This window comes from Porites lutea, chromosome 11 (assembly GCF_958299795.1).
Source record: "Porites lutea chromosome 11, jaPorLute2.1, whole genome shotgun sequence".
NCBI lineage: Eukaryota > Metazoa > Cnidaria > Anthozoa > Scleractinia > Poritidae > Porites > Porites lutea.
Genome location: NC_133211.1, coordinates 13,464,127 through 13,487,332, shown reverse-complemented (window position 1 = coordinate 13,487,332; position 23,206 = coordinate 13,464,127). Strand labels below are relative to the sequence as shown.

General features: G+C 37.7%; 2 protein-coding genes across 3 annotated transcripts in view; both read left to right on the top strand.

Annotated features, from left to right (window-relative positions):
* Window positions 1-32: 32 nt before the first annotated feature.
* Window positions 33-4,024, top strand: LOC140952735 (coiled-coil domain-containing protein 86-like). Its single transcript, XM_073402178.1, has 4 exons — window positions 33-158; window positions 2,754-2,883; window positions 3,515-3,589; window positions 3,893-4,024. Exons 1-4 carry the CDS (start codon window positions 58-60, stop codon window positions 3,956-3,958), a joined length of 372 nt encoding a protein of 123 aa, XP_073258279.1. The 5' UTR covers window positions 33-57; the 3' UTR covers window positions 3,959-4,024.
* Window positions 4,025-5,629: 1,605 nt separating this feature from the next.
* LOC140953022 (serine/threonine-protein kinase TAO1-like) overlaps window positions 5,630-23,206 on the top strand; it is a 21,225-nt gene continuing 3,648 nt past the window's right edge. Inside the window, exons 1-20 of one of the 2 annotated variants that reach the window (XM_073402490.1) lie at window positions 5,630-5,765; window positions 9,159-9,341; window positions 9,627-9,698; window positions 10,345-10,446; window positions 11,258-11,303; window positions 11,998-12,056; window positions 12,515-12,563; window positions 12,925-12,966; window positions 13,521-13,581; window positions 13,986-14,037; window positions 14,136-14,175; window positions 14,777-14,873; window positions 15,446-15,527; window positions 15,889-16,086; window positions 17,856-18,002; window positions 18,921-19,154; window positions 20,046-20,240; window positions 20,882-21,058; window positions 21,670-21,909; window positions 22,619-22,831. In XM_073402490.1, the coding sequence (XP_073258591.1) occupies window positions 9,213-9,341; window positions 9,627-9,698; window positions 10,345-10,446; window positions 11,258-11,303; window positions 11,998-12,056; window positions 12,515-12,563; window positions 12,925-12,966; window positions 13,521-13,581; window positions 13,986-14,037; window positions 14,136-14,175; window positions 14,777-14,873; window positions 15,446-15,527; window positions 15,889-16,086; window positions 17,856-18,002; window positions 18,921-19,154; window positions 20,046-20,240; window positions 20,882-21,058; window positions 21,670-21,909; window positions 22,619-22,831 (2,235 nt within the window). In that variant the 5' untranslated portion in view covers window positions 5,630-5,765; window positions 9,159-9,212. Of the gene's footprint in view, window positions 5,766-6,624; window positions 6,790-9,158; window positions 9,342-9,626; window positions 9,699-10,344; window positions 10,447-11,257; window positions 11,304-11,997; window positions 12,057-12,514; window positions 12,564-12,924; window positions 12,967-13,520; window positions 13,582-13,985; window positions 14,038-14,135; window positions 14,176-14,776; window positions 14,874-15,445; window positions 15,528-15,888; window positions 16,087-17,855; window positions 18,003-18,920; window positions 19,155-20,045; window positions 20,241-20,881; window positions 21,059-21,669; window positions 21,910-22,618; window positions 22,832-23,206 lie in introns of those variants that run through there. The other variant, XM_073402489.1, reaches the window with a different exon arrangement.

Genomic DNA, 23,206 nt, shown 5'->3' with positions numbered 1-23,206 from the left:
TTGAAAACATGCCGCTGTCTGGTAAACGTTCCGCCGGCGTCAGTCAACTAAAACAACATGGCCGCCACCACAACAAAAGATATCCGTGAAGAAAAGCCTAAAATGATTCCAAAAGGAAGACCTAAATCCGGAAGAGTGTGGAAGAGTGAAAAGAAAAGGTACTTATTGGGTTGATATGAGAGGCTCCGGTAATGGGGAGCGACTATATGTGTATTTTCTTTTAAAGCGAGAGAATCTACGTCCCCCCGTCGTTTGATTGACGGTGAGCGCTATCAATCAATCAATCAATCAATCAATCAATAATCTTTATTTATTCTCGAATTGAAATATAGCAATAAGGGGCTATGAAATACGCCTCTTGTTGAGCTGTGAGGAATTCTTATTCCAACATCAAACTCAGTTTTCTATGATCTGTGTTTTATTAATTTGAGTCAGCACATGGTTGGATTTTTATGGACGCATATTCCGTGCATGTTTATGCATGTGTACATGCGTTTTGAGCTAGCTGAAGGTGAGCTAGCCCACAGTTTTCAACGCCATCTTGAGGAGTAGGCAAATGCTTGAGAAATTACAGTGTTTGTATGAGAATCTAATGTCAAATAATTTCCCTAGGAACAGCTGTTCTGAAAAAAAATGTGAATTGTAAACTAAAGCTTCACTCCTAAGGATTCTACTGAAAAAAATTGAGGGCATTACATTTGCTAATAGACCTAGAACCACTTTTTTTAAATTTTCTATACATTTGTCTGTAAGTAAGTCCTGGAAAAAATTACAGACAAATATATGGAAAATCTAAAGCAAGCCTTTGGAGAAATTTAAGCACAGGTACACCCCCAAAATTTTTAATTGCAATCCTTTGTTTTGTAGCTTTAGTTTACAAGTCATTTTTTTTTCAGAACAGCCATTGTACGGAAATTATTCAACATTAGATTCTCATACGAACACTGTAATTTCTCGCACATTACTCGTCAAGATGGCGTCGAAAACCGTGACAAGGTCCATAAAGTGGGCCAGGCTAGCTCACCTATTGTTCTGGCTCAGTTTGTGCCTTATTTTCTCTTAAAAATGTCGTCTTGTTTATATAAGAAGGCTCGCTGGCGTGCTTGCCACGATCCTTGTTGCTTGAGCTGAGAACTCACCAAGGGAGCCATCCCACCTTCTCATATGAACACAACAACATTACTAAGAGGAAATAAGGCATAAGCCGTGCCAGCCCAGTAAAATGAACCCTCCCGAGTAACCGGGCTGCCTCACCTCATGTAAACATATAGGCCCTCAGACGCCAGTTTCTATGATATTTACTCAAATAAATGCAATGGAACTTACATGTCTACCTTTCAGCAGAGGTTAGTTTTTTTCCCACTATATTGTAGTGGCATGTGAAAATTAATCTCTGCTAGCTATTTATTATTGATGCACTTTCCAGAGTGCCTGGATTGCCATTGGGAGGCACGGTGATCTGTCCAGGATAAAAAAGACGCCTTTTATTTTTGGAGTGTCAATGTATTTAGCATAGAAGTACTTATAAATAATTATTTACGACATTATTCTTAAGTCTTCTATTAGAGATAGGACCACGATTTTACATGGCCATCCAAGCCACGTGAATGTCTAGCCAGGGCAAAGACAGTACCTTCATTTCTCAGTCATTTTAAGACCCTGAATGTTGGTCTGTTCACGGGAATCGAACCTGCAACCTCCCATTCTACTGTGAACTGCTCTATTGACTGAGCTATTCCTACTGTGGTTAAGAAGGAGGTTTGTCTTCTATCCAAGTGTCTATCAGATAATCCAGGAGAGTTGGCATATATGATATCTTGAACAAGCCCATGATTCCAAAATGTATTTTACAGATGAGAGATGGAGTGCCATGCCACTTCAGTGATTGCATCAATTGGAATAAACAATTCTCCAGTGATGACTCCATTAATAATAATTAATATTAAATTATGACTGTTGCATCTTCAGTCAGGCTGGTTTCAAGTAATCACTACAATAAATTGTCTCATTGTCTCTATCTTATGGAAACCAACCTTTCACAAAATATAATGTAGAATCTGATGGGTGCATAGTATTTTTCTTTTTGGGGGGGTGGGAGGTAAATATCCTCTGGATCCTCCTTGTGGATCTTTTATCGCGAGGGTTGTGTGACAGTCAACTTAAGTCTCTGTTTGTTACAGGAGGGGAACAATAATAAAGGCCCAAGCTGGACAATCTCTTTGTTAAAACCTGGTTTTTATGTGTTAGGAAAATCTCAGGCAATCAGGTATTTCTCTTTTTGCTGACCATTTCAGATTCTGTCGATATATTAGATAATCACGAGAATTCTTTCCCAGATTCTACTGATATTGAAATTGGCGGGAAATGGAAAGTGAGCTAGGGGGACTGGAGCCCAGAAATTTAGAGGATTAGTAATGAGCAAAATCCATCGCTGATGTCCCCAACAGGACAAATTTTACTTTTCATTTGTCAGGAATGATTGCCCATAGTCACAGAAATCTGGGATGCGGCGGGAGGATAGAAGTGCTCCTGATTCCCCAGATTTGTCCCTGACTATCCCAGACTATCGGGGATATTAGTCGTCAACATCTGGGACTGTCTGGAAACAGTAAAATCCCAGATCGTTTGGGATTTTCCCAATGTATGAAAACCAGGCTTAAAGATTATGAATTCAAAGTGTAATAATTATGTTCCTGAAAGTTTGTGGCAAAGCGGAAAATTCTATGTATTACTTGATGTTGTTGTGTTTATAGGAAATCTGCAGTTATTGGTGTTCAGCCCTTGCACACATCTTGGAGCAGAAAACAGCAAGTTAGAATGCAACAAAAATTAATGAAAGTTTATGAAAAAGAACTTAAAGAAGAGGCAAAGAAACAAAAAGAGGTATGACACAGTCATTCACAAACCCAGCATGCTCTTATTTTTTGTGAAGTTTTCATAGCTAGCATGGCTTATTGTTTTCTAGAGGTCTGGCTTATGGTGGCTCTGTAATTAATACAAGAGCATTTAGCTGTGACAAATTTTCCGTCATAACTTTTTCGATTTTAATGCGATGGCTGCAAAACTTTGCAAAGAACAACAGATATCATTCGGCAATAATACGAAATATTACGATTTCATTGAACGGTAGGGTCCTCTTAGGCGCTAATTTCTCAAGAAATATTTACCATCAATGAATTCGGAATATTTCGTATTATTGCCGAATGATATCTGTTGTTCTTTGCAAAGTTTCGCAGCCATCGCGTTAAAATCGCTAAATGCTCTTGTATTAATTACGGAGCCACCTTAAGGCAAACCTAAAGTTGAGAATGTCATCTAATATCTTACTGCCCTATGGTCTAAAACTTTAGGATCACTTTCTTCCAAGCTATGTTTCCTGTTGCCCTTTTCCTGTTACTTTAATGTTTTATAGTCCATTTTAATGAATGATTAGCCATCTTCTGGTATGTAGAAATTTATCAGATTGATGATTTTTTTTGTCTCCTTTTTTCTTTTTCTTCTCCTTTTTTTTCAGGAAAAACGAAGGAAAATAGAAGAAAGGAAAAAGAGAAGAGAGGAAAATGAAAAGAAATCACAAGTTGTACAAGTGGTAAGGTTCTGTAGGTGATTTTCACTCCAAGTATTCAGTTGACAAGAATCAACTTCATTACCCATCATGTCAGTAGCCACATAAGGACTTGGCTTTCTTTTCCTGTTCTTCACTGTCTTTAGCAACCACTCTGCAGTACCCAAGTTGCACTTTCCTGCATAAAGTTTTCTCATCTTTCACTGTCCACCTGCAGGTCATTTTTAGACTCTTTAGAATAGGTGACTCTACCATGGCGAATGAAGAATTATTTTATTCTGATGGTAGCACTAACCAATTTATAACTTCCTTTTTAATTACTTTCAGATAAAAGACACAGCAAAGATAAAGAGAATGAAGAAGAAACAGCTACGAAAAATTGAAACTCGTTGAATATTTTGTATAAATTGATTTATTTATTTTCAAATAAACCAGAGTTGAATAGGGTTTTATAATAAAGCTTAGTGTGGTGGTTTGCTGTAGTTTGTTTCAATGTTGATATAATGTTTTACCATGAAAAACATAGCAACAGACATGATGGCAAACTCATTGCCAACTTGCCCTGCATTTTAGCCAATTAATAATAAATTATAATCAGCTAATCTTCTTTTTGACAACCCTTTCTTTGTCCACCGTTGCTGCTGAGGCTTTGAAACCCTGATCCCCCTTAGGACAAAAAAATCCTAAAATACATACCATGTTTAGGACAAAGGACAAAATGCATGCTCTCTTGGTTTAAAGCCATTTTTTTGTCAAACATAATAGAGCAAAAATCGTGTTATAGTCATTGCTTTTAAATACTTGGAGTACGAGCAAATTTCATCAAGTGAATAATTAGGACAGAGTCGCACAAAATTATGTACCCTGTGTAGGACAGAGTCGCACAAAATTATGTTTCCCTGTTTAGGACGGAAAGGACAAAGACCATACCTCATCCAACAGCACATCCAAATATAGGCCATTAAAGGGAGTACATCCCCTGGGGCCCTTTCTCTCCTAGTCCCTGGCCTATATTCATCCAGTCCCCACTTCTCTCCCAAAATTACACCTTTTAATTTCAGTCTCTTTCCCATTTTCCTCCAGTCCTCAATTTTCTCCTAGTTCTTATTCATCCTCCTAGTACACACTCTTTTCCCTCCCAGTTCTTGCCCTATTTTTTTCCCAGTGCCCTTTTCTCACCCAGTTCTTACCCTTCTCTCTTAGCTATTAACCCTTTCCCTCCCTCCTTCTCTTCTCGTCTAGTCGCCTCTTCTCTTCCAAGTTATTTCCTCTTTTCCTCCACGTTATTACATCTTTCCTTCCTAGTTCCTGCTGAAGTGCTGAAAAAATGGGGAACTGGTAGAGAAGGGGCATAAATTGGAAGAGAAAAGGGAAAAAAATTGGCAGGGAATAGGCGAGAAATGGCAGTGGGTAGTTACAGAGAGAGAAAAGGTGGATACAACTTGGAAGGAAAGAGGTGGGAGCTGGTTACAAGGGGTGGAAAATGGAAGAAAAGGAGCAGGAACTGAGAGGGGAAAGGTAGAAAAAGTGAGGCAAAATGAAAATAGCTTGAAGAGGGAGGTGTAAGACCAGGACCCTGGGACAGGAACTGGAAGGGAAATTGGTAATAACTGGGGCAGAAAGAGGAAATAACTTGGGGTGAACTGGGCGGGGGGAGGGAGAGCACCCTAGGAGGCAGCATTATATGGCCAAGTGGTTAGAGTACTGGTTGGCGGGTAATTTTGAGAGTACTGTATCGATACTATATTGTCTTTATTCAGGTGGCTGTAAAATTTTTGGTATGCTATATTCAGTTACTAAATAATATGATGGCGTGCGTGATCCTCCTGATCCTCAAAATTCTAATCTCTTCTTTCCCACTCTTTCTTACCCTTTCTCTCTCATCCACTATTTTTGATGGGTCGGTATATTTTGGAAATTGTCAAGTCATGATCAATGTGTATTTGCCTTGTTCTTTGTGTTTTTCTTTTACTTGCACCTCACCACAATGCAAAACGGGCAATTCTTTCTGTCCACCCCTGGTGGGGTTTGTTTTAACAATCGTCTGGGGAGCTGGCGGGATTGTTGATCAACACGTCATGCGCAGGCGTACAAATGGGAAAGTCGCCATCTTGGTTGCGAGATGTTGGGGAGTGATTAGCAATTCGTAAGTTTTTGTTATGTTTCATGAAGATTCTTCGGAGGATTTCAAGGAAAAGAAGTAAGTTTGGTGTTTAGAATTTCTGTTCTCTATTTAAAAAGTGAGTTGTCCAGACAAGATACACTGAAAGGTGAACAATTTTAGTTTCACTCGATTTACGTCCGTAGGACAATGGTTTCGGCTGTAGTTTTGGTGCTGCTACGTTCGATCACATGCGTTTGCTCGCTGAAAAGGTTACGTGCTCAAGATGGAGCACTAAATTTGAACTTATGTCAAGATCTGTGGCTCGATTCCTTAAATGTAGGTTCTGTTTTACGTTACTAAGTGTGAGTTTCAACCATAGCGGCTTGTTTGTACCGAGTGCAACTCGTGAAAGTCAACTCCGGACAGTTTGGCTTATCATTGGATAAGGTAAAATGGGCTCGGAACTTTTCTTTCCTTTCTTTTCTCTCACGTTTTCATGGCAATCGAGATCTTGTAGGCATAGGCAACAGTTGTCACTGAATTCATCGCCTACCACAGTTTTTCCTGAATTGTGATCTTTGTTTAGGTTCACGTTCATCGCAAGGAAGTGAGTAAAGCCGAGTTCGGGCGCACCCCTCGTCGTTAAGATCGGTAGAGTTTCAACGAGCCTTTATTCAGAACATCCCCCTATAAGCAGCGTGAAAATTTGTAATCGAACAAATATGACGATTACGAGGGGATTTTACGTTTGGATTTATCGTCGTCGCTCAAGTCAGCATGAAGAGTTGAATCAATAGGGTGATGTATATGCGTTCTTCAATGTCCGGAATGTAGCCACAAATTGGTTTTATCCTTCAGAGGGAGTGCGGTTGTTATATTTGAAGGTATTTTGTCATCAGACCTCTTCCTTTTGCGTTCCTAAGACGTAAATGATTTCATTTTCTAAAAGGAGTTCCTAGGCTTTTCGCGGGGCTGCACAGTCGCGGCACTTAGCGAAACACGAGACTTTGAAAGCAAGAATTTACATCGATTTGCGTCGATTAATTTCCGGCGAAAGAGAGCAAAAGTGTTATTTTAGCTCATCAACAGACAATGTACAGTTTAAACGTTCATGTCGTGTGTAAGTATTCTTTTGCACTTCTCTGATTGTGGAAATATTATTATTTTGGCATTTTGATTCCCGTTTTTGATGTGCAATGTTATTGAAATTGTTTCAACGTGTCCGAGGATGGAGCTGATATGAAGCCGCTATTATCTCGTGTCCAATATTGTACAGGTTTAGCGGTGCCTTGAAAAATTGTTTCGTAATTTCCGAGCACTATATTACTATTTTATGTTTTTCATTGATGTTGTTGTACGTGCTTGAGTTTTGGTTTTGTTTTTCATGAGTTGTCATTAAGTATAGTCGGATCAAAATTATGCACGCCTACAAATTATTATTACACCTATACGTGAGGATATAAGGTGATGTCATGCTAGAAACGCTGTGAGTGCCTTGTTTAATTGGACAATACTACTAGGATCACATTGTCATAATACAGAACTGAGATTGAAGCAAACTGACTGACACACTTGATATTTTCTTCCAATTTTTTGTGTTGTACATGTATGTATGTTGAGATTTTTTTATTGTTATTGAAAATACAGATATTCCTGAAGGTAACTGTTATACATATACAACACACATATTAAGAAACAACTGTTGTTGTAGTCCATAATCCTGTAAAATATGATCACCAAAAATGAAATTTCCTAGCAACGCTGGTGCCCGTGAAATATTTTATACATGTTAGCTTTTTATCGGAAAATTAAGGATTCGTTTTGAAAAAATATGTATAATCGTTAATTTTTTACCCTTGTTACAAAGGGCTAATTCTTGTTTGCTTCATATTAGACTGTCATATTTAATACTAGTGTGCTAAATTTGCTATATGTTCATACGTGTATGATCATTTGCGTACCTGTTGATGTTGTGTTTTAACTTGATAAGAAACTTGATACCCTACTTCCTATTTGGATATATTTCTTACATGCATGCTTTATACTAGAGTGGGGAGGTTCCATTGTGCATGTGGTTTTGCTTTTATATTTCTGTTGACATACTTTTGGTTTCTAGCTGGTGTACTTGTACTTAATTACAATGTGCGGAAGATGTGCATTGTTTCAAGAAGTAGTTCAGGATCAACAATGTCATTATGTTTAAAGTACTCATTAAAAAACAGTCAGTAACAATGGCTTTGTTTAATAATAGTTTTATGGCAATCAATTATTGTTTTTGAATTTACTTTGTTAAATTTTAGGTTACCAATAAAATATTGTTTAAAAAAAAGTAGAATAAAATAATGAGTCATGTTTCACCTGGTAACTTCGGTCCTTTAACGTTTTTTCAACGTCGCTGAACATTTAATTCAATGCTGAGAGCTAGAGGTAGCTGTCTAAGATTGAAGGATTTTTAAAAATAGAGTTTATGAAAGTGAATTGGAGATCAAGATGATTATTAAATAATTTTAGGTTTATTTTTATTTTCTAATTTTTATCACATTTTTACTAATGTCTAATAATTAGGGCCAGTTATTTAAACAGAGTTTAGCCAGTGTTTAACAAACTGCGTTCTAAGCCATTTTCAGTTTGCCAAATGCTTTTTTGTAAACACCATGATTGTATCATGAACGGTTTCATGAAAATATTTAGAGTAGACTAGAAAAGTATTTCTCAATTTAAAATAACCCACTGAGGAAGAGATCTGGAGGTCCAAAGATTTGTTAGAACGTGGTTTAAGTTAGGCTTCATTTAAAAAACTGACTCTTGGTTTAAAAAACTTTTTCACTTAAGGTTAAGTTAAACTTCAAGACTCCAAGAGAAAACTCAAACTCAAAATGTAGAAATTCACGAAAATCCCCTAATTTCATTTTGTACAATACTGAAAAACAAAGTGGCAACTATGTAAGATCATTACTGATTAATTGCTTGGAAACACTTGGAATTTGTGCTCTTAAAATCATGCCATCATTGTACCACACTTAAAAAGCAAGGGTGTAGCAATGGTAAGAACATTTGCCCTCCCCGCATTGTGACATAGGGTCATATTTCCAGAGAAGATGCCATATGTGGGTTGAGACTGTTGTCACTTCTTGAATAGGAACTTCTTCTTGCCATAAGAGGGTTTCCTCCTACTACTCTGGTTTTCCCCTCTCCTCAAATACTAGCATTTTTCCATTCCAAATTGACCCGAAATGTGGTATACAAAAAGCCACTGCGTGAATATTCTCCCACTAAAAATCATATTTATTTTATTTAAATTATTGAAGTTGGAACTGCATATCATGTGCCGTCCATTGATTCAGAAAATAAAGAAAGTTTCTTTTATATCAGGTGAATTTGGGGGTCTATTGTGTGGTAACATTATTTTTCATAATACCTGTATGGCATTGCCTTCAGTAGTTGTCTTCTGTTAATGATAACACTTTCCTGTTCTTCATATTTCCTCAGGCTTTAGACAAGTGTTCTCAGATCTTTTGTGGACAGGGGGGTCCTGATGCGGCTATGCCCTTAGCCAAGGGTGGACTTTTTAGGAATCCGGAGTATGCAGGTTTATTTGACGAGCAAGACCCGGAAAAGCTTTTTGCCGATCTACGGGAAATTGGTCATGGCAGCTTTGGTGCTGTGTACTATGTAAGTGCTGAGCTCTTTTTTTTTTAAAGTTTTGGTCATTTGCCCTAGCTGGTTTAGAATCTCGGGCTAAAAACTCTAAGCAATTTCTTGGGCAACTTTGTTGGTAAACTCTTTACCAGCAAGATACATTTAAACACAGCTGTACTGTGTGCCGGCCTTCAGTGTGTCTCAAATTGTGGCTTACCCTAGTCTAATCCTTATTCTCTACTGTGAGTCTGTTATATGATGGATTGTGCAGGTGTTCAAATTTCTGCCTGATGATGACTTGCATTTTACATCTTTCAGGCCAGAAATGTCAAAACAAATGAAGTCGTGGCAATCAAGAAGATGTCCTACAGTGGCAAGCAGTCTAGTGAGGTCAGATTACTAGTCAAACTTCTCCTTATACAGTACATGTATCATCAATATAATATAACCTCGCTGATAGCATTGAGAATAAAGAAATGCTATTAATTAGGGCTTACAGCTGACTCAGTGTTACATCTACATGCTGCTCTTAATAATAATAAGAAGAAGAATAATGATGATGATGATGATGACGATGATAGAGATGATGATGATTATGATAACGATGACAGTAACGATGATACAGTAGAACTTTGAACTCCTATCAGTGAAGGAGTGAAATTAAAGTACGTGTAGGTGGCTCTGTCACTGTGATGTTACCTGCAACTTGCAATTTTTCTTGCACATAAGATTTGAAGAGAAGGTGAAGTAAAAATTGGCCACCATATGAGTTGAAGTGAAATTCGTAGGCTGCTGCTTTCACTTACATTGCTTATAGACTCTGTGAAGGCTTAGGGATTAGAGCTTTACGTGATTCAAGTGCAGCAATGATATTTGACTGTTCGACTGCCATGGATGTCTGTAGTACATTGTGTACATGTTTGATTCTTGATACTTTTGAGTGCCTGTTTTCATTAGTGTTAGTTTTTATGAGCTTAATCTCCTTGTTTAGAGTTTTAATCCTTCTCTGTTGATAATATTTCTTTTTGACTTGTAGAAATGGCAGGATATTGTGAAGGAAGTTAAATTTCTCAAGCTTTGTAATCACAAGAATACTATCAGCTATAAAGGATGTCATTTAAAAGAGCATACAGCATGGGTAAGAGTGATAAAGTTATCAATATGTCCAAAGTTGAAAATACCGTAATATTCTTTAAATTTCTGTTTTGGTGGGGCTTCATTGAAACCTGTCTTTTGCAAGATCTTTTGTTCTCTGCGTGTTTTGCACGTGCACCTCGTTCGTTTACATACACTGCACATGCAGTTTGTGCAAAAAAAATTGCAAAAGTAAGGTTTATATGAAGAGCCACCCAAATAACAGTTTTAAGAATATTATAGTATTTTCCGGTCTGGCCAATACTCAATCATTCTGGGGAGAGAAAGCTGGGGTAATATTTCCATGCACTGTAATTAGTTTTTTAAGAACAAAAATATACTTAGACCTACATGGTACATTTTATGTCTACTAAGTTGATGTATACATTTAATTTTGTGGAATTAGGATGACAGCACATGGATATATGTATGTGATCTTTGTAATAAAATAATCAACCCAAGGTAAAAAAAAGGACCTGAATAGAATCATCCACTTGGGTTGATGATTTAGCTGCAAAGCTACAGCTGTATCAGTAACATATGTTTGTATACTTTTCCCCTTTGTTTTTCCCACAGTTCTTTGATTCATGTTGTGAATTCAGTTTGTGGAAGAAACTGCAAATTAAGATGCTTTACCAGAAGATCTATTTTAATGTGACACTATGCCTTCAACATTTGACTTAATACTTTTTCCTTTATTTGTCTTCATTAACGGCAGAAAAACAATGAGAGTTTTCAATGTGGTTGGTTTGGAATAAAATCAATAATTTGATATCCTTGATAAGTTTCATTGAAACAGTATCCTTTTCTTGCAGCTTGTAATGGAATATTGTGTAGGATCAGCATCAGATATTTTAGAAGGTGATTATTTTAGCCATGGAAAGATTTTGGTTTGTGGCATAGAATACACGTAGTAATTCTTTCTTACTCAATCATTCCTGAGACTGAATTGTTATACAGGTCCCAGGTATGCAATGGAAATAGCTAAAAAATGAAAAAGATATACATACACCTGATAGTCAAATAAACCCCCCAAAACATGTATTAATAAGGATCTTTGAAACTTATTGCCTGTTCTTAGATTAAAATTATGTCCTTGGTTTACAGCAACCATTGTTTTTAAGGTGCAAAAGTTTGTTCAGTCTATGAAAGGGGTTTTATGTATGTATTTTCTAGGCTTATGATTTCAGTTTCTGATTACTTCAGCTATAGTCTGGAAATATTGATAAGTGTATCCAAATGAAACAACAATGTAGGCACTTGCCAGTGCAGTTGCAATATTATTGCAATAATGCCCAAAGGTAGGGAAAAACGGACAACAAAAAACATGCAACTTGTCTTACAGCATTGCTGTAAATCAAGTTGAATAGGGATGTTGCACGTTTTACCACCCACATCAAACCTGTGATGCCACAAATCAGGTTGTGAACAGTTTTGAATGTTGGTGGTAAAATGCGCAGCAGCACTTTTCAACTTGTTTTGCAGCAATGTTGCAAAACAAGTTGCACATTGTTGTTGCCCGTTTTACCTAAGCTAATGTTACTTCTTTTTGCAGTTCACAAAAAGCCCCTTAGAGAAGTTGAAATTGCTGCAATATGTCACGATGCATTACAGGTAAAAAAAAAATCAATTTTTTCATGTTTTTAAGTTGGAAAATGGTAGAATGCCAATTTTTAAGGCAACAGTGGTTCCTTCCTCTACCCTTCATTCTTCCCATATTTTGTTAACAAACGTGTGCCATGATTATTGATATTTTGGGAGTGACAACTCTCTTGCAAATACCAAAGCGTTAATGACAGCTTTTTCTCCTCTCATGTATCAAAAGTTAATGGTTCCTGACATTTCTGATGTGTTTGACGTGCATTAAATTCATAAAACGGGATAACAAATAACAGTACAGAAACACAACTGCAGATGCAACCTTTATCTTTAGAATCAAAATACAGCTGTTCATACATAAACAGTCATCGTGACTGTGGGTTTTCTTGTGTGGCCATCATCGTTATTAGAAGACTATGTGGAAGATGGTGTTACATTAATATCGTTCTACAACTCTTTTTTTGCTTACTTAGGGACTAAGATATCTGCATAGAAATGGCAGAATTCACAGAGATGTGAAAGGTAAGCTCACCAGAGAGATATTTACTTCTTTACTTTTATGTACTGTATTACTCTGGTGTAGTTCTCTTAACTGCAGTGCAATAATTGCATTACTGGCCTCAAAAATGGCTGTTAAGTTCATTTTAGCTTGTCCTTTGTGTTATTGTTTGAAAGTTGATTTTCATTCCAAAAATCAAGAGCTGGTCAACCAAATCCTAAAGGTGTCAATAACTTTTACTTCTTAAAAATTGGGTACCCAGTTGTTCTTTTGTTATTTTCTTTTAATTTATACAAGGTTTATTGTAAATTTTCAGTATACAGGCATTATGTTGCGTAAATAAAATTAATTGTCTACACTTATAAATTTTTCCTTTTATTTCAGCTGGAAATGTTCTTTTGACTGAAGATGGGACAGTAAAACTAGGTAAGCTTGTTATTTGTAAGTGTTTTATCGCCTTAAATGTTTTTCTCGTGCACGGTACAACCCTGCAAAAAGTACCTTGCATTTTTATCAACACTTGTCAGTCCCCAGTTGTTCACAAGGTGGGTAACACTATCCACTGAATTAATCTCTACCCAGTGCATAACATGATAGGTTTCCCTAACAATAATCTGACTTACACATTTGCTTATTGTATACATAATTATCATTTATCTTGTACTTGTAGTTTAAATTTTACTTCCCTTTGTTTTAAACTCATTATAACACATTACCATGCCCCAAAACAAAGGGAAATAAAATGTAAACAAACGATAAAATTGAACCACAACATATTTATCCAGGACCAGGTCCTTATTGAGCATTTTTTTATGTGACTGCAATTTAATAAAGTTATGCTAGTTAAAGGAACAATAGCACGATGCATAATTAGGCTGCTGTCAAAGAGGCATATCTTGTATTTGTTTTTGTACATGTGTATGGGATTTCTCTTCCTTTAAGTACAGCTGTAGCATTACAGATGTCTTTTTCTTGTTTAGCGGACTTTGGTTCAGCAGCTCTCTTGGCTCCTGCCAATTCATTTGTGGGAACACCATACTGGTAAGATAAACATCAAACCATAGTTCATGAGATACATATAATATATATGTGCCGAGGCTTTTTGTGCGTGTTGAGTAGTTATAGTACTTCAGTACCTCATATCCAATTAAAAGTTATCACTTAATAAGGGAGTGGAGGGGAGGCAAAGGTATGATGAAGAGTGTATGTTTGTGTCTGACATGATGATGATGGCAACATTTTTCTTGGTGTGGCCTTTTTCGTTGTCATTTTGCAAAGGACAATCAAAAACTGACAAAGCCGACTTTGCAGACCCCATTTTGCCCCTAAAAATTAATGTCAAGATCCAATTCTGTATGTGCAGTTTCCATGGTCACATTGGATGTTTGAGCATGAACAGGTTTTTTGGGGGAATTTTAATCATTAGTTTGGTTTTTGTTTCTCAGGATGGCCCCAGAAGTGATCTTAGCCATGGATGAAGGACAGTATGATGGGAAGGTGTGAAAAGAAGTTTAATGAAAACATTTCTAAATTTTAAACATCTACATAATAATTAAGAAATAGCTAACTAATTAATTTTGACTTTGCTTTTGTAGGTGGATGTGTGGTCCTTAGGAATTACATGTGTTGAATTAGGTAAGGTTTTCCGAACTGGAGGCAACATTTTTAGACTTGTAGTGTTTGTCTTGTCAAAGGTGCAGGTTGGTCAGAAATTACGAAATGCTGAAACAGTTCACCCTTACTCAATACAGCAGTCTTATAAAGTACATGTAAATAAAAATTACCTTAATGTTCTTGTGTCCTCCATTTAGTCCCTCACATGCGTATTGAGCTCAAATCTATAAAGTTTCTCTTCTTGAGTTTTAAGTTAAAAGGGTAGCTGAAGGACGTTTCTCCTGATATTGATTTAGTCCCTACTATGACGTTTTGCATTGTGCACCTTTCCTGTTTTGTCTCTTGGCCATAAATTTTATAATGCTGACCACCATGATTACCTACAAAAATGGTTTGCAGGCTCGATGTAAAAGAAAAATCTGAATGCAGTGAAACTTAAACCCACCTTTACAGTCTCACTTTCAAAAAGAGACCCAACCCCCACCACCACCTCCCTCCAAGATCTGTGACTGTCTCAGAATTGCTTAGTAGCAAAATGTGATACACTTTTCTAAGTTTGTGTTTAATTTATGACTCGTGTGGGATCAGGTGCATAATGTTAATGTTGCCCTTTCTTTTTCAGCTGAAAGAAAACCACCATTGTTTAACATGAATGCAATGAGTGCTCTTTACCACATTGCCCAGAATGATCCCCCAATGCTCTCTACTCCAGAGAACTGGTTAGTCATAATTCCAAACTTTTCTGCTTTTGTGGGTGACAGAGGAGATGATTATTAAACAAACAGTCTGTATCATAACAATACAACTACTGTGTACAAATGACATCCACTCATGGGAAAAATATCCAACTTACATGTAAATTTGGCTATGTCTTATGAAACCCTGCTGTGGTTGGACATGATGACCAGGTAGATCAAACACCAAAGATTACAACTGTGAAAGGTTTGAACCCAGGAGTCGTTTCATAAGTAGGTTGAGTATGACCGTCCGGGTGAACGTAGTCCTGAATAGGACTGTTGTTGTTTACAGTGACTGACATTTCTACAACCTTTGCAGTAGTCATTTTCAGAGTCAAAGTGAGTTGTACATGTCAGTTGCAGGTATTTAACCAAAGACTACATTTTAAATTTGGAATACTGTAGTAGTTAAAGAAATTCAAAGTCAACAAAATATTCTGTTTTGACTGCCTAAATGTTGACCTGATTGGACATATACATATCCTTTTAATTTGTGCAGCCCTGTAATATCAGACTAGGAAATTAAAATTGTCTTTTTTGTGTGTGAATTTAAGGTCTTCTTGTTTTGTGGAATTTGTGCAGCTGTGCTTGAAAAAGCAGCCTTCTGTGAGACCAACAGCAGAAGATCTACTGGAGGTACATAACAAAACATTTATGATGATCAAACTGTAATATTTTTTTTGTGAGTGATAAATTACTCAGTTCTTTATTTGTGGAATGAAAAGCTTTGGAATCAATGCTGTCCAGGACTGTCAATTAACAAATCCTTGCATAATAAACTCAAGGGGCAAGTATACTGACAGCATTGCAAATGTCTTTAAACTACATGTATAGCCTTCATACCCTTAAGAAATGTGTTGTGCTACAGTATCAATTCAATTCTAGCACTTAAACATTTGCATCATGCGTCACTAACAAACTTTCCATTCACTGTTTAGGTTGAAGATTTTTTCTTGCTGCACTTTTCTGAGGGTGTTTTTGTTGTTGTGTTTTATAGCATACTTTTGTCTCTCAACCAAGACCTGAAGGAATCCTTTGCGAACTGATTGAGAGAACAAAACAGTCTGTCAGAGCTCTTGACAATATGAATTACCGCAAAATGAAAAAGATGATTATGAGTGATCCATCAGGTGAAGGAGAGGAGGGAGATAGCTCAGTTGCTGAGACAGAAGATGATGATGATAAGTCGGAAGCAGTAAGTTTTTTCTATAACATAACTACATGTGTTTACTTGTAGTAAGAATATTTTCCATGAATAGAAATTCCACAATTTTTCCCTCAGATAACAAGTTTGCCTAGTTTGGTGTGTTTGTGTTTGTTTGTTTGCTTGTTTTCATTTTTTCATTTCTTTGGAAGTCATCTTGAGGACTTTTCTTGTTTCTACAGCATACGTGTAGCTGGCATAGGCCTCTACATGTATTTACACCCTGGTGCTTAATATGCCATTGGTTGTCAAAAAAAGTCAGTTTACAAAATAAAATGTCTTTAAACTCCATTTTTAAAGGGTGTCGTTTTGTTAAAGGATTTAGACCAATCGTAAGAGTTGCAAATAATAGCCAAGAAAAGTTTACCATACATGTTCCTGACATAGGAATTCTGTGTTACTTAGACTCAGATGAGATTTTGTGATAAGGATGTTGGTTAGAAAACAACGGATAAAATAAAGATGCTGCTTTGCAGTTTAAACCAATCAGAAGTATAGTAGAGACAATAGTAAAGTTAGCACCTTTTTGATTCCCACGTGTTCATTCCCAGGTGTTCATGACCATTACTTAAATAAATTCGCTCTGTAACTTACCCTGATTAGGCAGACTCTGCTCTCCTTACATATGATTGCAGTGAATTCTAGTGCACTTTGATAGCATGCAGAATCAGTTAGAAATATTTTTAGAAGATACCTTCAACCTACTAAAGGTGCACTCTCTTTCTCTCCTCTCTCTGTACTCCAGTCGTTATTCCTTGTTCCCAAGTCTGCATGCCATGTAAACTTTGATGGGGTGTTGGACGAAGGGGATGGACCATCTACATCAGAGGACAGCTTAGGATTCTCTGAGGACTCCTTATCTTCGTCTCAGTCATCATTTCTTCGATACAGAACACCAAAGGTTCTGTTTGTTCATCTGTTGCATGTTCATCCAATGCATGTTCATACAGTCATGCACTCTGCTCTGAACTCATACTTCTATTAAGTCATTATTTTTCTTTACGTACTTGCTTCTTTATGTGACAGTAATTGTGGTAGCTGCGAAGAGAAGTGACAAAAACAACTTTAAATTAAATCTGTCGTGGTAGATGGAATTACTTCTATTTCAGCTTGCTTGTTATTGGTTCTGTGGATAGAACTATGTGTGTGCTTTATCCTGTGTCTAAAAAGGGTGTTTACTTGCGATGTAATTTCTGTATTTTTCTTTTATGTGGACATTTCAGTATACCACTAGCATACATACTGTTTTGATATGTCATGCTGCATTCATTCATTCACAAAATCACCAAGGGCACCAGAAATGAAACAAGTGAAGTCCCAACAAAGACTTAAATCAAGCAAGTGGTGCCTGCAAATTTCTGCCTTACATGTAGTGTTTTTTTCAGTGATTTTCCAGAGACTGTAAATTTAGTAGCTTATTGGATAATATTCCTTTGACTCTACCTCTCTGAGAGTCAGTGATGTCAGTCATGGTTGGATAGATCATACTAACATGGAAATTGTGGACAAAATCCTATGATGTGACCATTCAAATCAAGAATCTTTTTTATTATACTTTTACCCAGCAGTATATGCATCATGACCTTTAACAAACTGAAGTTTTGCACTCTAGGTGAATTTTCGTATTAGGGTATCATAGTGGAAGGTAACCTAAACTTTGCAAATATGAAAAGGTTAAATGAATAATTCCACAGAGGTTACCTTTACGTTTGGTAATTCAAATTTATATAATGTTTTTGTGTCATATTGTTTTCCATTAGAGTGCAGAGCTTCCTAATAATGCCAAGAAGGCAAGTGTTAGTAGTGTGGCTAGTGTTGCAAGTAGTACAGACAGCATGCAAGGTGTGGATCATGACAGTGAGGCAGGACCAGCAGATACTCCATCCTTTGTGGTGCCTTCCATAAGTGTAAGCATTAAAATAATATTTTAGTGATCTTTAGTTGCTGGGCTCAAAGTCCGACCTGCAAATAACAGACGGTCATCGGAAGATGTCTGACTAAAATTTGCCGATGTCTCACAAAATCTAGAATGTTACAATCACCTCCCCTATTTTTTTCCATGAGATCATCGAGAATGGGCCAACGCCTGCCCCCCATCAGTGCATTTAAATCTAATTACAAAACAGTTGCCAGTGATGGTGAGCCCTGGGGGTTTACCTGTGGGAATTCTTGGTGGGGGAGTACAGACCAAAAAAAGGCATTTTCCACACCCGTTTTCAGACCCAGCCTTAAGGGCAGAAATTAGGTCATGATTACTTAGATTAGAGCGCAAACAAAAAATTTCTTCAAATGCATTTCAAATTCACCTATTTCTATTTCTTTCTTATTCATGTGGAATTGAAATGATAAATACGTTCATAGGCTTCCTTGGTTTCCTCGAAAAACATACCCGATTCCAGACCAAAATGGGCAAAGTGTATACCCAATTTCAGACCAAAAGGCCCAAAGCTTTGGGCAGCGCATACCTAAATGGCTTATATAAGGGTGTTCCCCCCCCCCCCCCCCAAGGTGGTTAGCGCTTGATGGTTGTGCTGAAAAATAGGAAACTGTGAACAGTCTACATCAAGTTTAATATTTCCGGTTGCTGGGTATATGTATTTAGTAGGTGGGGTATTGAATAGTCAGAAAGTGCTTTTGGTTCTATTTTCCTTATAATTATTTCCTGTGAAAAAAGCTGGGAGATATCCCTAGGCCATGGCCTTTAGTGGCAGCCCTGACAGTGTTAGTGGTTTTAGTGCACCCAATTTTTAGTATTTCTTTCGGTAAATGACAGCTAAATTTTCAAGTAAAAAGTGCCTCAAACTAATTTATTTTTCAATCTATAGTTAGCACAGGGCCGTGAAGAAGACGACAGATTTGCAACCATCCGGCCTCAGAACATTATTGCAAGACAGCACCAGGAGCACATCAACAGGCAAAATGATGAGATGAGAGATCAGCTGGAGGTTTACAAGAAACTTAGACAGCATCACCAGAGGGAAGTACAAATACTGGAGAGTAAGTTACAGGCAGAGATGAATGAGCATAGGAGAACACTTGACAAGGAATATGATACACAGGTGTGTAATATTTAGTTTTAAATTCCTCTTTTAAATTGATTACACCAGTTACAGCAGTTATTTCATAATGTATAGGTAAGGTTTCTGGTGCTTAAAACAGATCTTGTTGAGCAATAGAAACTGTTTGAGATTATCTTTAGAAGTCATTTTACATCTGAGTAGGTTATGACCAAGTTCCAGGCCCTGGAATCCTGGAAATGTACCCTGGGCATCTTCTGGAATCTCTCTCTCTTTCAGTTGTTGTACCAACCCTGATTTGATATTGTAATGTCGTGTGGCTCATGTTGAGCAGTAGAGGCTGTTGGACGATTTCTTTAGAATTTCCTTTAAAATGTGATTGGGTTATTTCATTTACAGCAAAAGATTTGAGTTCCGAGGTAGGGTTGCAAGAAAACATCTTAAGATTAAGGGAACTCGTAAATATTATTTCAAGGCAATAGGTTATTGCTCCAGAACAAACGTTAAGAGCCCTCATATCTTAAGAAGGTTTTATGGAACCTAGCCCTGGTCCAGAAATTCGTATTATTGTATCCTGAGCAACATTTTCTGTTTTTTAAGTAGTAGTTCTGACCCTGAAGTGACATTGTAATGTAGAGTGGTTTTCGTTTGAGTGTCGTAAAACCAAAACCAAAGTAATTACTCTGGCCAATCACATAGGACACAGACAATACACTGAACCAATCAAAACTCGAAGTAATTACATGTGGCTGACGCAAAGCGCGGGAAAATGCATGCGAGCGCGTCACAATTGACTTTGGTTTTACTTCTGATTGGATGAAAAGGTGGCGCGAATCTTTTAAGCCAATCGCATCGTGTAGAAAGTGCAAAACCAATTACTTTTCGACACTCAAATGAAAACCGCTCTATCGTGTGAATGCCCTTTGTTTTTAGGTGCATCAGTTCGAAAGAGACCTGGACAGATTAAGAGCAAGACAAAAGACGGAAATGGAGCAAAAATTAAAGCAGATGACTGCTGATGAGAAGAGACTGCTTAAACACATTAAGGACAAGCATGATAATGATCTGAAAACTTTTGTTTCCGATCAAAAGGCTGCATACAAGGCTGCAAAGAACCAGTTCAAAAAGGTTAGCATAGTTGACTCTCGCTGAAGTATTTATTTGGCGTTGTCGGATTGCCTCACTACGTTGATAGAGGCACGCAGATGAGGCGTTCATAATAACTGATGTCTTGGCTCATTTGAAATAGGCAATATATTTGAGCTTATAATATGCGAAAAAGTTTATTTAGATGACAGTGTATTAGAACGAAGCACCGTCTTCCGGGTCCAGTGGATCCACACCCCAACCTCTAGCCTGTGTACAGACGCCCCCATCCCCTCAGAAAAAAATTAGGGAGAGAGAGGTCTGTGAACTCTGTCACCGATTTCTTCTGAGGGGAGGGGGCATCTGTACACAGGCTACGCAACCGCCCGCTTAACCCTTCATGCCGCAATATCCACATACAAATTCTCCAGACATTTCCTTAAAGAGTTTATTGAGAGAATCTGATAAAATGTCTTCGTACTTTCCCTTTGATAATCATTTTATTGAATTCTCATAACCTTTTCCTATGACGATGTGTGACTATTTTCGGGAGAAAATTGATGTTAGCAACTCTCGGGAATAAACGTCTAGTTTTCAAGTAACCTATCCAACCCTGACGCCCTTCTAATAAAGCCTTTCTCATCGACTGTGACATTTTTGACACACCACTTTTATCCTTGTAGGACCAGAGTCACCGTATGTCTTATCAGGGAAGAAAAAGTTCATTTCAAGCTGCTCAAGAAACTGCACTGCAGGAAAAGATTCACGAGCATAACATTGTGCGCAATGCTGAACTCAGAAAGTTTCGCAGAGAGCAGCTCTTGCAAAGGCAAAACTTGGAAAAAGTACTTCTTACTGAGGTGAGAAGGACCAGTGTCATTATATAGTTTGCACCGTATTATTTCTGTTTACCATTTAAGTCCCGAGATCCGCATACAAATTCTCCTGACTGATCTCCATACATTTCTTTTAAGAATAGTTGAGAGAATTTGGTTTAAATTCAACGCGTTCTTCCTTTGGTAATCAGTTTACTAATTCTCATAACCTTTACTCTTGATGATCTGCTAATGTTGTTAGGAGAAAGTTAATGTTGGTCACTCTTGGGACCTAAAGGGTTAAGGTAATAGGATAGGTTTTGTCTCATGGTATTTCTTAATGATGTTAGAGCCAGCTCAGTACCCTGAGTAACGTGCATTCAGTCGCAAAGAATCTAATAAGCCATTCCTTTGCGGTAGGCTAGTAAGGCCATAAAATCCAAGCAAAACAAAACTAGTTGGAGGTCTATGGTAAATGAAGGGAGTTTTATAACGAATCAATGATCATTGAACAAGGCTTCTTCGGGAGAAAAGAAATGGTATAAAACAGGCGTTACAGCCAAAAAAAATAGGCGCTCAAAACATTCGTTTGGCTGCTAGGTCTTTGTTAGCTTTCATAGAATTGGAATTTCAAATTTCTTCTTTTTGCTGCATAGGAGATGAACATGTTAGAGAGTCAAAAGGAACTGTCACATCAGATGCTTATCAGACATCATGATTGTACCCAAGATATGGAGTTTAGACACCTGAATGCCGTGCACAGACTGAGAAGAGACCAACAATACAAACAGCATCAGACTGAACGGACATCTCAAGAGGAATATAACAAACGAGTAGAGATGGAGCTTAGAAAAAAGCACTTGTTTGAGCTCAAGATGCAGCCCAAGACACTCAAGGTAATGAAGGAGTGAAACGTTGGGGGAAAAGTCGCGTTTATGAGCTGAGGTTTTCCCCTCAGACTAACACTGCGTCCGAGTTTTGGAGGTTGGTAACAAGAGCCGGGGATTGCTGGTCTCTTCGGTCTGGCTCGCTTTGCCGATTTGACTTTTACCCCGTTGTTACATGCACACGAAGCGAGCCAGACTCAGGGTAGCCATGTTAACAGCGGGATTGAAAGCAGTGCGCATGAACAGTGTGTTGCCCGCTGTCCTGATTCTTGTTTGTTTCGCCTGGCTGGCCTTGCGAGCGTGGTTAAATGGAAAATTTCCATCTCGGCTAACGGGGTTGGCTTGGTTGTCATGTAATCACGAAGTTGATTTTTTGCAGATCGAGATCGCGACAAATCAAGCCAGCCTAGTTCATGGAATGAGCCCCCTAGTTCTCCAGCAACTTTCAAAAATCAGAAGCTTTTTGGACTTATATTTTCATAAAGTGATCTATTAGTTTCTAGAGTTCCCCACCAACCGCAGCTCGAGCAGTGAACAATTGCCAATTATATTAGTTTTCTTTAAAAGTGGTTTCTTATTGCGTGGGAAGTCATTTCCAGACTGTTTTGGTTTCCCTTTTCTGATTTTTTATGTTAAAAGATAAAGAAATCTCACACTAGTTTCTTAAAAACTTCAAGGTCTCCTGCAAATTCTAATCTCGTTGTTTGTCTTATATCAGGCGCGGGAAATGCACATAAAGAAGCAATATAGAAACGCTATCAAGACCCAGACGCTACAGTACAAAGCTCTTCAAAAGCAGATCCTAGAAAAAGCGCCGAAAGAGAAACATAAGGAGCTTACTAAGCAGCTACGAGAGGAAAAAATGAGAAAAATGGCGGATCTGTCAGTGCAATACGATCAAAGTATCTCTGAAATGCTGCAGAGACAAACGGTAAGCGGCAAATGAGGGTTTCACTACCGTGATATAACAAAAAATGGCGAAACACTTTCAAAATGTTTTAAATTCTTATGCACGAGAAAACTACGGAAGAAAAATTTAGGACTAACTCTAAGTATGGCAGAGGCATCTAAGAAGTATGTGTGGTTCACTAATGTGTAACGGACTGTGACAGATGAGTTGGGAGTGTTTGTTAGGTTTGACAACAGCTAAGTTCTCATTTTGGTTCCATCCTTTAATAACCGATGGGCAAATACGGAAATGTGTGGCAGCGCAAGAGTAGCCTGGGTGGGTACCTTAATCTCCTTAAAACTCTCCCCGGCGTGTTGTCAGAAATCTGTTAAGCTTTGAACAAATTAGCACTAACCA